The sequence below is a fragment of the Globicephala melas genome, chromosome 13 (assembly GCF_963455315.2).
Source record: "Globicephala melas chromosome 13, mGloMel1.2, whole genome shotgun sequence".
In the NCBI taxonomy this organism is placed as follows: domain Eukaryota; kingdom Metazoa; phylum Chordata; class Mammalia; order Artiodactyla; family Delphinidae; genus Globicephala; species Globicephala melas.
In genome coordinates this window covers 38,647,067-38,659,601 of record NC_083326.1, presented here as the reverse complement: position 1 = coordinate 38,659,601, position 12,535 = coordinate 38,647,067, and the positions used below count along the sequence as shown (strand labels likewise).

General features: G+C 45.8%; 1 protein-coding gene across 5 annotated transcripts in view; it reads left to right on the top strand.

Moving 5' to 3' along the window:
* Positions 1-12,535, top strand: part of FHOD3 (formin homology 2 domain containing 3) — a 501,308-nt gene that overhangs the window by 69,816 nt on the left and 418,957 nt on the right. For all 5 annotated transcript variants that reach the window (XM_060283165.2, XM_030876573.2, XM_030876572.2 and 2 more), the window contains exon 3: positions 4,615-4,679. In XM_060283165.2, coding sequence (XP_060139148.1) covers positions 4,615-4,679 — 65 coding nt within the window. The remainder of the gene's footprint in view (positions 1-4,614; positions 4,680-12,535) is intronic.

The following is a 12,535-nucleotide window of genomic DNA, read 5'->3' as shown; positions in this document are numbered from 1 at the left end:
TAATCTATCTAATCCAGCTAGGCTGTCTAGAGAGACTTACTTCCAGTAACTGGCTCACACCGTTTTGGGGGCTGGCAAGTCTGAAATCTGTAGAGTGGGCCAGCAGGCTGGAAATTCAGGTGAGAATTGATGTTGCAGTCTTCAGTCCAAAATCTGCCCGGCAGGCTAGCAGGCAGGATTTCTGCATTGCTGTCTTGAGGCAGACGATCCTTTGTGGATTGAACATAGAGTCCAGCACGCACTAGTCACCAGTGAACATGTGTGGAATGAGGGAATGGATGAAGGAACACCCATGTGGGAGGCAGCTTCAGGGAGGTGCTAGGCGTATGGGCTCTGGGGTCAGACTGCCTGGGTTGGGTCCGAGCTCTGTCACTTTCCGTGTGACTTCAGCTACGTCGCATAACTCTTCTGGGCCTCAATTTCCTTACTTTAAAAATGGCAATAATATTACCTACTTCATAGGAGTTTTCTGAAGACTAAATCTGTAGAAAGTACTTAGAACCTCATCTGGCACATGATAAACATTCCATAAATGTTAACAACTATTATGATTATTATTTTCTGAACCCAGACTGACATAGTATCCCACTGGGGGCAGGGGAAAGTATATCCATGATTATTTAATTTTCCTCTGAAAGTTTTAGCCAGGAAACAGAAGACAAGGGCATATTTACTAGAAAAGTGGGGATAAAGTGATTAAGATGTATGAAATGATTATTTCCCTGAAAGAAGCCAAGAGAATAAGCCAAACGATTTTTAGAATCCATATTAGCAGCAAGATGGCATATATAGAAGAAATACATAACAATCAGCATTACCCAATTACAAAATATTGTGGTGGAGGGAGGGAAGCTATCAAATTTAAAGGACCTTACGACGGGTGTCGTCTATACATTGATATTTGATATAGATAAATAAAACATGGACATCTTGTAATTCTTGAATTCTTAGAATAAGAATTTGCTAATATTTTCTTAGATATTTTCATCTTAATTTTTTGTGTCCTTTTTTGTTAGATTTTAGTATTGAGGTCAAATCAGTTCTTTAAAAAACCTGGGACACTTTTTATGCTTAGAAAGTGCTGGAGAAGGTGATATAGCGAGGCACTTACACAGCAAAAGGCAGGATGGTGCGGGTGACGGTGGAGTCAGACACTCTGCTCTCAGCCCTGGTCTGTTTCCATCAGCTATGTGACTTTATGCAGGTTACGTCATTACTACAAGCTTTGCTTCCCGCATCTGCAAAGTGGGCACAACAGTGGTACCTGCGTCAAAGATGAGAGAAAGTAGGGGCTGCAGGGGGAGATGAAGGACAACTTCTGTGGACCTGGCTGCACTCACCACTCCCTGGTCTCTGCTTTGGAAGGCCCCCTCCTTTGCCAGGGACTCCTGGGCTTTGGACCCTCATTCCCTGTTGAGGGACTTCCACAGCCTTTGGTCCCCAATTCCACTCAGGTTTCTTTCATTGTAGGATTTTGTGTACAGGGGCAGGCAGGGAAGGAGGTGAATATATTGAAGCAGAGGAATTATAAGTGATAAAACTACTTAAAAATAGGCCTTTTTTGTTCTATGCGCTCCTAAATTCTATTAGGTTTTAACTTAACCAGTCTGATTGCCTGGTTTCTCAATGTACAAACATTGAAAAATGCAGAAAAGATGATACCTCCAGAGTGGTGTGCTGATGGCTTCCTCAGAAACACTGTCCTAGTTCTTATGCAGGTGCCTGGATCCCTTGTGACCAGTCCTTGTGGGACTGGCCAGTCTCCAGTCCTGTGGGACTGGAGAATTCTGTGGGAAAACTGAAGCACTTCCTCAAAATGCAACTTTGCGGTTGTTTGAAGATAAAAGTGGGGGCTAACAATGGGCCCTTGTGAACTTCTCTAGAACTTTTGAGGAATTCTGAAATATTTTCTCCTGCCATCCCGTGCTTCTTCCCCTCTGGGCATCTAAAGCATGTATTTTGTCTACTGTCCATTTGGTATTTATTTTTGATTCATAACTGCTGATAACATGAGTTAAAAAAAATCTTCCAGATTAAAGAACTTTGGGTTTGCTGTTTCTAATAGGGTCTGGCTGTCATCAGGGGTTCACTGATTTCTGCTCCCAGCTGAGCCCCTGGCTCAACACTGGGTGAGGCTGCAAGCCTGGTGGCTGCTGCCCCCACCCCAGAATACCTTTCCTGGGAATTCACACAAAAGGCTGTTCAGCAGCTCAGTTCAGTGCACTAATGGGAACTTTCTTCCTAGTATGATCACAAGAATTGAAGGAATGTCAACATCAGGACTGTCTAGAGAAATTTAATCAAAATGAGATGGCAAAGGAATATGTTCCAGATGAAGGAACAAGATAAAACCCCAGAAGAACAACTAAGTGAAGTGGAGATAGGCAATGTACCTGAGAAAGAGTTCAGAGTAATGATCGTAAAGATGATCCAAGAACTCGGGAAGAGAACGGATGCACAGAGCGAGAAGTTACAAGAAGATTTTAACAAAGAGTCAGAAAATATAAAGAACAACCAAATAGAGTTGAAGAATACAATAACTGAAATGAAAAGTACACTAGAAGGAATCAATAGCAGAATAAATGAGACCCCCCCCAAAAAAAAGAATAAATGAGGCAGAAGAACGAATCATTGAGCTGGAAGACAGAGTGGTGGAAGTCACTGCCACAGAACAGAATAAAGAATGAAAAGAAATGAGGACAGTTTAAGAGACCTCTGGGACAACATCAACTGCACCAACATTCACATTATAGGGGTCCCAGAAGTAGAAGAGAGAGACAAAGGGCCTGAGAAAATATTTGAAGAGATAATAGCTGAAAACTTCCCTAACATGAGAAAGGAAACAGTAACCCAACTCCTGGAGGCACAGAGATTCCCATACAGGATTAACCCAAGGAGGAACATGCTGAGACACATAATAATCAAATTGACAAAAATTAAAGGTAAGGAGAAAATGTTGAAAGCAACAAGGGAAAAGCAACAAATAACACACAAGGGAATCCCCATAAGGTTATCAGCTTACTTTTCAGCAGAAACTCTGCAGGCCAGAAGGGAGTGGCACAATGTATTTAAAGTGATGAGAGGGAAACACCTACAACTAAGAATACTCTACCCAGCAGGGTTCTCATTCAGATTTGATGGAGAAGTCAAAAGCATTACAGACAAGCAAAAGCTAAAAGAATTCAGGGCCACCAAACCAGCTTTACAACAAATGCTAAAGGAACTTCTCTAGACAGAAAAGAGGAGGCCACAACTAGAAGCAAGAAAAATACCAAATGGGAAAGCTCACCTGTAAAGGACTGTCAAGAGAGAAAAAGATTTTTTCTGTGTGAGGAAGAAAGTTTTGAAGAAGTCTGTGTTTATAGGAATCTCAAACTTGTCTTCTGAAGATGGGTCGAGTGTTGTGTATTTGTGTAAACTCGAGGCTAGTACCTTGCACATAGCTTAACTAAAAAGGAGGGTCTTGGCTGCATTTGAAGGCACTGTGAATGCAGATTCTCTGCCCACGAGGAGCTGCCGGGTTGCAGGCTGCTGCATGTTTTTGTAGGACCATGCAAGTGGTTTTCTTTTCTCCTTTAAAAGAATCAAAAAAAAATTTTTTAAACCATACTTTCCCCTTATTTGGTCTCAAGAATAAAAAATATGATTGTTTCAGTACTATAATATAATTCCTGTGACTTCATATCACAATATTAAGTGTGCCCTGGTGAGATTTCTGTCCTCTTCTGCTCCAGCACAACCACAAAACCAGGAAGTGGGAAAATACCGCGAGACTGGTATACATGAAGCCCTGATGGGGAGGGAACTCAGCCACTGAGCTGGTTACCCGCTCCTGTGCTGGTTCCTGGCTCCATTTTACCTTTGTCCACTGGCTTCCCCCTTTCTTCCAACCTCAAAGCCTTTGCTACCCTAGGTAGCCAGGACTCATGTTCTCCCCATTTATCTTCTCTCATCTGCTCTGGGCTTCGGTCCTTCTCTGTGAAAGCGGGCTGAGCCCTCATGGGAGGAGAACTGGGGAGGGGGCCATCCTTTTCCTTCCTTTATAAGAAATGAAGTGAAAGGAAGCAAAGATGAGACAAGGTGTGGTGTACCTTGACATTCTGCTGACAAATAGCCTACACGCCCCCTTTGCTGACTCCTGTCTTCAGGGAAAAGCCATGTCTTGAATTGATACACAGCAAAACAGCTCTTTCTGATTACCCCACTATGTGTGTCCTTTCCCGATATGCAAAAACATGTAAAAATAGCCATGGGAATGATCAAGCAGATTTGTGCTGTTACATTCCAGGGATTTCACTTCATGGGCACAGATTTTAAAAATTTCCCAACATGGTCAGGCATGAGTACACGGAACTCTGTGGAGTGGACCGGGTTTGGCAGTGAAATGTGTGTGCCAGTCCAACAGAGTCAGACTTCATTGTTTTATTTCCCGTAAAGCCCTGTGACGTCACAGCATTTCAGGATACATTGTTGTTCTGTGTAGGTTCCTGCTTATCGAGAGCCTCTACCAGGTGTGGGTGTCCGAAGCGAACCGTCAAGTTGATTGACAGCAGGTAGGGTCACCTTGTTGACTCCTCTGATGCCCATGTATGTTTTGTCTCCTGTCTCCGTTAGGCGGGGCAAGAAGCACAGCATCATCCTAAGGACACAGCTGTCCGTGAGGGTCCACGCCTGCATCGGTGAGTGACATCTGCCGGAGGGGATGCTTGTCATCTGCCCTCAGTGATTAAACGTGATGATTAATGCCACTTACGGGAATGAAATGCAATAGTCACCATTTTGCTATCTATGCTGGGGTTAGCCCCTGTCATATATTGTTAGAGATTTGAGGGAAGCTGTTTCTGGCAAGGTTTGGAAACCCTGTCTCATTCTGGCTGCCTTTGCTGTTTGGTTTGTGAACAGAGCTCGAGGTAAGACAGACACATCGGTGATGAGGTTCTTTTTTGGCAATGCTGGGAGAGATGGGCTTCTTCCTGGGGCTGTGCCAGTGTGAACCTCCAGCCAGTTGAAGTGACCTTTTTTTTTTTTAAATTTATTTTTTTATACAGCAGGTTCTTATGAGTCACCCATTTTATACACATCAGTGTATACATGTCAATCCCAATCTGAAGTGACCTTTACGTGCCTTCTGGTGGCTCTCTGCAGCTCCCTGTGGGGAAGTGGGGCCTGAAGCTCCAGGCTGTGGTCTCAGGAGATCGAAGGGAAGCCTCAGGTCAGTGCAGGACAGGGCACACGTGGATGCAGAGCAATACGGTGTTGAGCGGACGTATTTGTGGTTCAGATGGCTTGCCTGCGGTCACTCGGGAAACCCCACTGACGCCCATTCCTGCAGCCATTGATTTTCCGGGACCCATTGCTTTCTCCATTATACACGTGGGCTGAATGGTAACAAAAGTGGTAATTTATGCTAAGTAGACAGTCTCCATGGGAAGGTGTCCTCCTGGCATTGGGCCAAGTTGAGGCAAGTATGTAATATAAAAAGGAAAAAGAAAGGAACTAAATTTCATTTTATGCATAGAAGTTTTCCATATCTGAGTCATTTTGTGTTTATTTAATACATGTTGTGGTCTTAATTCAGGCCTGTAATTAGCAGAGCATCAATCATCCTGTCGAGGCCCAGTCTACACCTGGAGTGTGGCATGCATGGGTGGAGTGGAGGGAATCGTTTCTGGCTCCTCTTCTTTCTCCCTGCTTTCCTGTTGGAGACCCAGGGATGGGATGAGGGAACAGCTGGATGTGGAGGGGAAGCTGTGTAATTTTACTTCATTTGGTGTGAAGTGGGTGAGGCTGCAGGTGTCCCGAGGGACAGTGTTTGTCTTACTCTGTGGTTGGCGAGTAATTGTGTAGCTGACACGTAAACCTCAGGGGCTGGAGGGTCAGGGTGTCAGGAGGGTTCGTGATCTCGTTGGAGACAAAACGAGATCTGTAGGACCTTCATTACTGACCCTGCTCCTCAACTGCCTGTAGCACTGAGTGACCTTAAAATATGCACCAAAATATGCTTTCTTTGTTACTTGCTTTATATTTTTCAAATGATTTTATGTGTATAAATCATGTCTGCCTGAAGAAAAAGCCTGTGATGTATGACTTTGGATGAATTCACTTCTGACCCTCATCCTGGATCTGGGACGAATCCAGGCACATACCATGTGCTGAATACAACCAATACTGAATATTGGTTGAAATATAGCTGATAACCAGCTGAGATTTGGGACATGAGTATGAATTGGTGTTTCCCAGGAACAGTAAGGCTGTGGAAAGCAGATTTACGCTCAAACTGGCTAGATCAAAATCCTAATGAGCTCACTACCTTTTAACAAAATTCATTCTTTGGCAGTATACACTTAAAATGTTTGAAGTACAGGGTTTTTCTAACCAGCTTCCACATTATTGACTCACCGCATTAACTGGTGTATTGTTCTGTAGTCCCATGTCATGCATGTAAACACACATCTCATCTCCATGGCACCTGAGCCCCAGCAGCCAGTCCAGCCCACTGTCTCTCAGGACGCCCAGGTCTTCCTATTTGAAGGGTTAAACTGGGTGCTGACGGGATCAGCGTGTTTGTTCTCAAACCTGCTTATGCCAGGTGCACTTACTATTGGAATTATGTAATTTAATGAAATGGGATGTGAACGTTTTATAAACTGATTAAGTACAGGTATACAAAGTCACTGCTGTGAGTATATTGGAAAAGATTCAAAAATAGTTACTACAAAAGCATTTCTGTCAACATGAGTGGGTTGTGATAACTACGGAAGGTGGGGGAATGTTGTAAAAATCCAGAAGGATTCTAGTCTTTGTAAGTTCTAAGACACTGAGATTGGGAATCATAGACTATATTATGTGAGTGGTTCATGAAGGAAGGTCCACGGGGAGTCCCATTAGACCTTTATTCAAAGAAAGGTCATGCCCCAAATGATGTGAGGGTGCATCTCCTGTGCTGTGTGCCTGGCAACCAACTGTGTCTCATCCCAGAGAAACAGGACGGTCAGTCACCATGGCTGCAAGTTAAAGTCTTAAGGTGTGTATGTGTCATTTTTAAAAGATTTCTGCTTTAATCAGTTTTCACCATTAATTAGTTCAGGCCTGAGTGTGTTGGATGAGAGGATTTGACTGTGTGAATTAACATCAATGCCCAAGAAGGCAAAGTTATTCCTTTGTATTAAAAAACCCTCTTTCCCCTTCCACTTCCTGTTATTGGCAAGATCTGGAATAGATTTATTATAATAGCATTAAATATTACCCTTTGGTTTATGTGTAGACAAAGGAATGTATGCATCGTATGTGTGATGTACCAGCCCCCATTGTGACATATTCTTTCCCGTTCCAAATGGCAATATTAGATGAGATTTCTTTGGGATTAAAAAAAAAAAAAAACCAAACCGGGAACAATCTTCAGTTGAAATGGCAAAGGAAAGCATGACAAGGGGAGAAAACCTTTTTCACATCAGTTAGTTGGGTCCTTGTTTCCTTTCAAGATATTTCCCCTCTTCACCATCTAAGAAATGATTGAGTGATTATAGGCATGAGACAGTGACTGCTGTCTTAGGCCTAGCACTATACGCAGCTCCCCCAAAGACCTACCTTCCCACTGCACGATTGGACCGGAAGGATCCAGGATCACCTTAGGCTCATGGGCTTAAAATGCTGTCAAGTAAATTTCTCCAAAATAATGTTTTCTTCACCCTATATTCTCTTCTCCTTTGTCCCTGTTTTAATTAAGTATAGAATGTTTAGAATCCAGGACAGCGTGTGGATGAATTGGAGGAGACATGCCTTTGGAATTCTCCAGTGTTACCTTTGGACCTCTGTACCCATTGGGATGAGAGTGGAGTGGAGCCTTCGTGGTGAGCAACCAGGCAAACCTCATGAGAAATGAAGGCCACGGGGCACTGCTTTGATGGTCCCCGCAAGCAGCCGAGACAGGTCTTTGCTGATAGTAGGAAGCTGGAATGAGATTTTGGTACCGAGAGAGGCCTCAAGCTTTTTGTACCTCTGTGCTCCTCTCCACTGTATTACTTCGCACATTTTTAGTATGACTACTTTTTTTTTTTAAACCTGATTTTTTTTCTTTTTTAAAAATTTTTTTGGCTGTGTTGGGTCTTTGTTGCTGCACGCGGGCTTTCTCTAGTTGCAGCGAGTGGGGGCTACTCTTTGTTGCGGTGCGCAGGCTTCTCATTGCGGTGGCTTCTCTTGTTGTGGAGCACGGGCTCTAGGTACGCGGACTTCAGTAGTTGCAGCACTCGGGCTCAGTGGTTGCGGCACCTGGGCTCTAGGGCGCACAGGCTTCAGTAGTTGTGGCATACGGGCTCAGTAGTTGTGGTTCGCGGCCTCTAGAGCGCAGGCTCAGTAGTTGTGGCACATGGGCTTAGTTGCTCCGCAGCATGTGGAATCTTCCCGGACCAGGGATCGAACCCGTGTCCCCTGCATTGGCAGGCGGATTCTTCACCACTGCGTCACCAGGGAAGTCTCTAGTATGACCACTTGATGTAACATAAGGTAGCAAACAGTGCATACCTTGCCTTCTTAATCTAGCTTCAGCCCCTCAAAGAAACGATGGTCATATTGTGGGCATGAACTTAACAGATATAAATAAAAAAATCTATGACCGGTATGTGAAGTCTGCATTTAATGAGGTTAGCTAGAGAAAATAAATTTTTTGGTCCTAGCAAGTGATCCTGTTGCCAGACACCAGAAAAATGTTCAGAGGGCCAACTGGCTCTGATGACTAAGTCTCATAATGAAGAGAAAAGGAGTGGAAGAATTGTGGAGTAAGGAATGGAATTGAGAATTTAAAAAAAAAATAAGGTTTGAAGTCATTAGAATCCTAAAGTTAATATCTGAGTGTTTTCTACCAGCTGACTTCAAAGGCATTTTGTTCGGCTTAAAACCTCTGTGCTTCAGTTGTCTGAAGCAAACCCTGTCTTCTCATCAAGAAAATGAACCCTGTTGATTGATCCTCTGGGACTCATAATGCTGGCACTTTTTTTTTTAATTTTTCTGCAGTACACGGGCCTCTCACTGCTGTGGCCTCCCCCGTTGCGGAGCACAGTCTCCGGACGCGCAGGCCCAGCGGCCATGGCTCACGGGCCCAGCCGCTCCGCGGCATGTGGGATCTTCCTGGACTGGGGCACGAACCCGCGTCCCCTAAATCGGCAGGCGTACTCTCAACCACTGCGCCACCAGGGAAGCCCTGGCACTTTTAAGCATCCAGCATTGAGTTAAACAAAAGGACAAAAAATTGGCTGAAGATTCCCAAGTGTCATTGGTGCTCGTAGTCAGGAAGAACAGCCCAGTGCAAAGCGTCTTTAGACTTTTTAGAGGCATTTCCCCCAAACCTCTGAGATGATGAGGTCTGCCCGTAAGATAGAGGTGAGCTCGGCAGAAGCTGGCAAGGTGGCCGAAGGGATTAAGCTCTCCACAAGATGAGTCTCATCTCTCATTAAAGGTCAAATCACAGGGATAAAGATATTTTTTAAGCCAAGAAAACCACGTAGGAGAAGACTGCTTCATCCACTGATCAGAAATGTAGTCATTTTCCAGCAACAGAAACATCAACAGAGCGAGGCATCAATATATCATTTGCAAAGCATTTTCCTCTCGCAGGCAAAGTCATGCAGCTGTGTGCTTTGCACTACTCTGTCACTGCAAGGAGCCGAATGACAAACAGTGGAGCATTTCTTCAAGAACCTTCTAGTACAAGAGTGACTGTGGGGATTCAGCTCATGTGCCAGCCAATGTAGAGAAGGTGGCTCCCTGGGCACAGTGTTGAGAAGGATCCTGAGGCTATGTGGCGTCTAATGGGGAAGGACCCTGTCTCAGTGCCGGCTTTCACTGGCGGTGATGGAGGTAGTGTGTGAGTGTGTGTGGTGCAGACAGCAGCTCAGGGGCTCCTGGTGAGGTACAGGTTCTGTCCAGTGTCTGAACCCCCTCTAGGTATGGTGTAAATGGCCCTGGGCTTCTGCATGCAGAGGGTGGGGAATGGAGCCGTGATCCCTGAGCCCTGCCATCAACCCACCTTGTTCCCCAGTCCCTTTCTCAGGTTCTGCCTTTCTTCTTATGCCTGTGAATACGAGCAGGGCTCCTCCGTCCTCTCCACCTTGCCGAGCTTTCTGACTCACTGTCTTTCCCTCTCTGCTCAGTGTGAGCTGGGCCCTCCAGGCCCTGCAGGGAGGCTCCCCTCCAGCTACCTTTTCCCATGTTACCCTCACCCCTCAGGCGGGTTGCTGAGTGTCACCTGGATTCCCATGTGGTCCTTACTGCTTCTTGATGTGGACTCTTTGGGGCTCCCATGAAAACTAGGCCTTCTGCTAACATCAGAATGCCTTTTGGACGCTCTTGGGCCTAGTAGCACCCGGGTGGTGCTTCTGTATTAGCTAATGAAGAAGAGGAGCCCCTGGCACCGTGGATGCAGAGGCACCATGGCCTGTGCAGTGACACGCATTAGCTTGGGTGACCAGCCCGTCTGGGTGCTGGGGTGGAGGCCCGCACAGGTGCTGCTGGCACCCTGTTGCCCGAGGTGGCAGGGCCCCCACTGCCCACTGGGTATCTGCAGGAACAGAGTAGAACAGTCTGTTCTCTGAGCAGGAGACACCTCTAGAGTCATTCCTTCCCCTCTTGGGCCCCCTGCCCGTCTTCCTCTGACTCTAGGTCTTGGACCTGGGCTTCTTGCCGACTGTGTCCCGCATCCCACAGGAGGCCGGTTCTGTTCTTGTCCTGCCTCTGCAGCCTTGGGTTAGGGGTGGGGTTCCCTCCTGCCCTGTTTGTGGATGTCACAGTGGCCAAACTCACAGTGTCCTGACCAAACTCTTCGCTAGTGGGTTTAGGTGCAGTGGGTCACATTTCCTGTTTTCTGTCCTTTGCTGTAGGGATCCAGTGATTCTCCATAAACCCTGGAGCCCACTCCCATTCCTCCTGTCTTTCTGCGGAGCCCTGAGTGGCTGGCGGTGGTCTTGGCACAAGACGGGCCTGGGTTTGAAATCCTGAGTCTCCCTTTGCAGAAGGAGACTGGTGCCTGTATTGTTTTTTAAAACCTCCTCCCTTTTATACCCCAGCAAGTCTGTGACCCATTTTTGCCCAGAGTTCTGCACTCTAGGTAAAAACAAGCTCTCTGGATTAATCAGATTAAACACTTCTTATCATCTGCTTCCTATTAATCTGTCTCAGCTCCCAGATGACAGACCCCACAGGATGTCCATGTGTCTAGAAGGCCGTTGGGTCTGGGCTGGGGGAGGTCGGCTTGTCAGCCTCTCCCCACTCTGTGTGTCGGGTGGCTCCTCTAAGGTGCCTTGCAGTCAAACGGTGATTGACAGATGTGCCCCCTCCCCGACAAAAACAGAAGAAAGGATATGGGAAGGATGTGAAACATACCACTAGCTTGTCAAACAACATATCTGTCACAAATGCTATAGAGTAGATAGATAGATCAGGAAGGATTTGTTGCCAGAAATTTAAAAACAGCTAGAGAATGAATTTGAAGAATTGCTCTACCATCTGCAGACATGCAGGTAAACATAAATATGGGGGTGAATAAAGAAAAGGAGACACAAACGTATGAGAGAGCACGAGAACCTTCCAGGTACAGCTGGAAACTCAGGTCAGCTATGGAAATTAAGAGGCATCAAGAAAGGGAATATGGACACGAGCAAATGTGAGTTGCACAGGCAAGAAAAGCAGGTGTATCAGGGTCCCTTTTGGCAGGTTTATTTTGTGTTTGTGCTCTCCACCCCGACCCAAGATTTTTACCTTATTTAAATGATTTATTCATTGCCCCTATAGGACTTTGTTACCTCTCCTCTCTAAGGATCTCTAGATGTTGAATGATAGAATTTGAATGTTGCCTTGGAACCATTATCATTGTCTTTGCTCTGCATTGTGCTAGTGAAATTCTAGCCAACAAAAAAATTGACACTGGAGAATGTAGTCGTATTGGTGGAGACACCTGTAGCAGATGTTATAAGACAAGTTTAAACCATGTGCTGCCAGTTAGACTCCAAAGTTGCTGTCCAGCAGAACCTTAGTTCTAGAAAACAACCCCTGGTAAAGAAGCCACCGTGCTTTCGATTTCTTCAGGAGTGTCCTGGGACTTCCCTGGTGGTACAGTGGTTAAGAATCTGCCTACCAATGCAGGGGACACGTTTCGATCCCTGGTCTGGGAAGATCCCAAATGCTGCGGAGCAACTAAGCCGGTGAGCCGCAACTACTGAACCTGCGCTCTAGAGCCCGCGAGCCACAACTACTGAGCCCACGTGCCACAGCTTCTGAAACCCACGTGCCTAGAGCCCATGCTCTGCAACAAGAGAAGCCACCGCGATGAGAAGCTCACACACCACAAGGAAGAATAGCCCCACTCGCCGCAACTAGAGGAAGCCCGCGTGCAGCAATGAAGACCCAACATAGCCCAAAATTAATTAATTAATTAATTATTTTAAAAAGAGTGTCTTTCCTATAATGCTTTCCACTCACAGGTCTGCCCCGCATGTGGGGTGCAATGCAAACTCTTGTTCCTGGCTCCCTTCGCTTGTGCCGATCC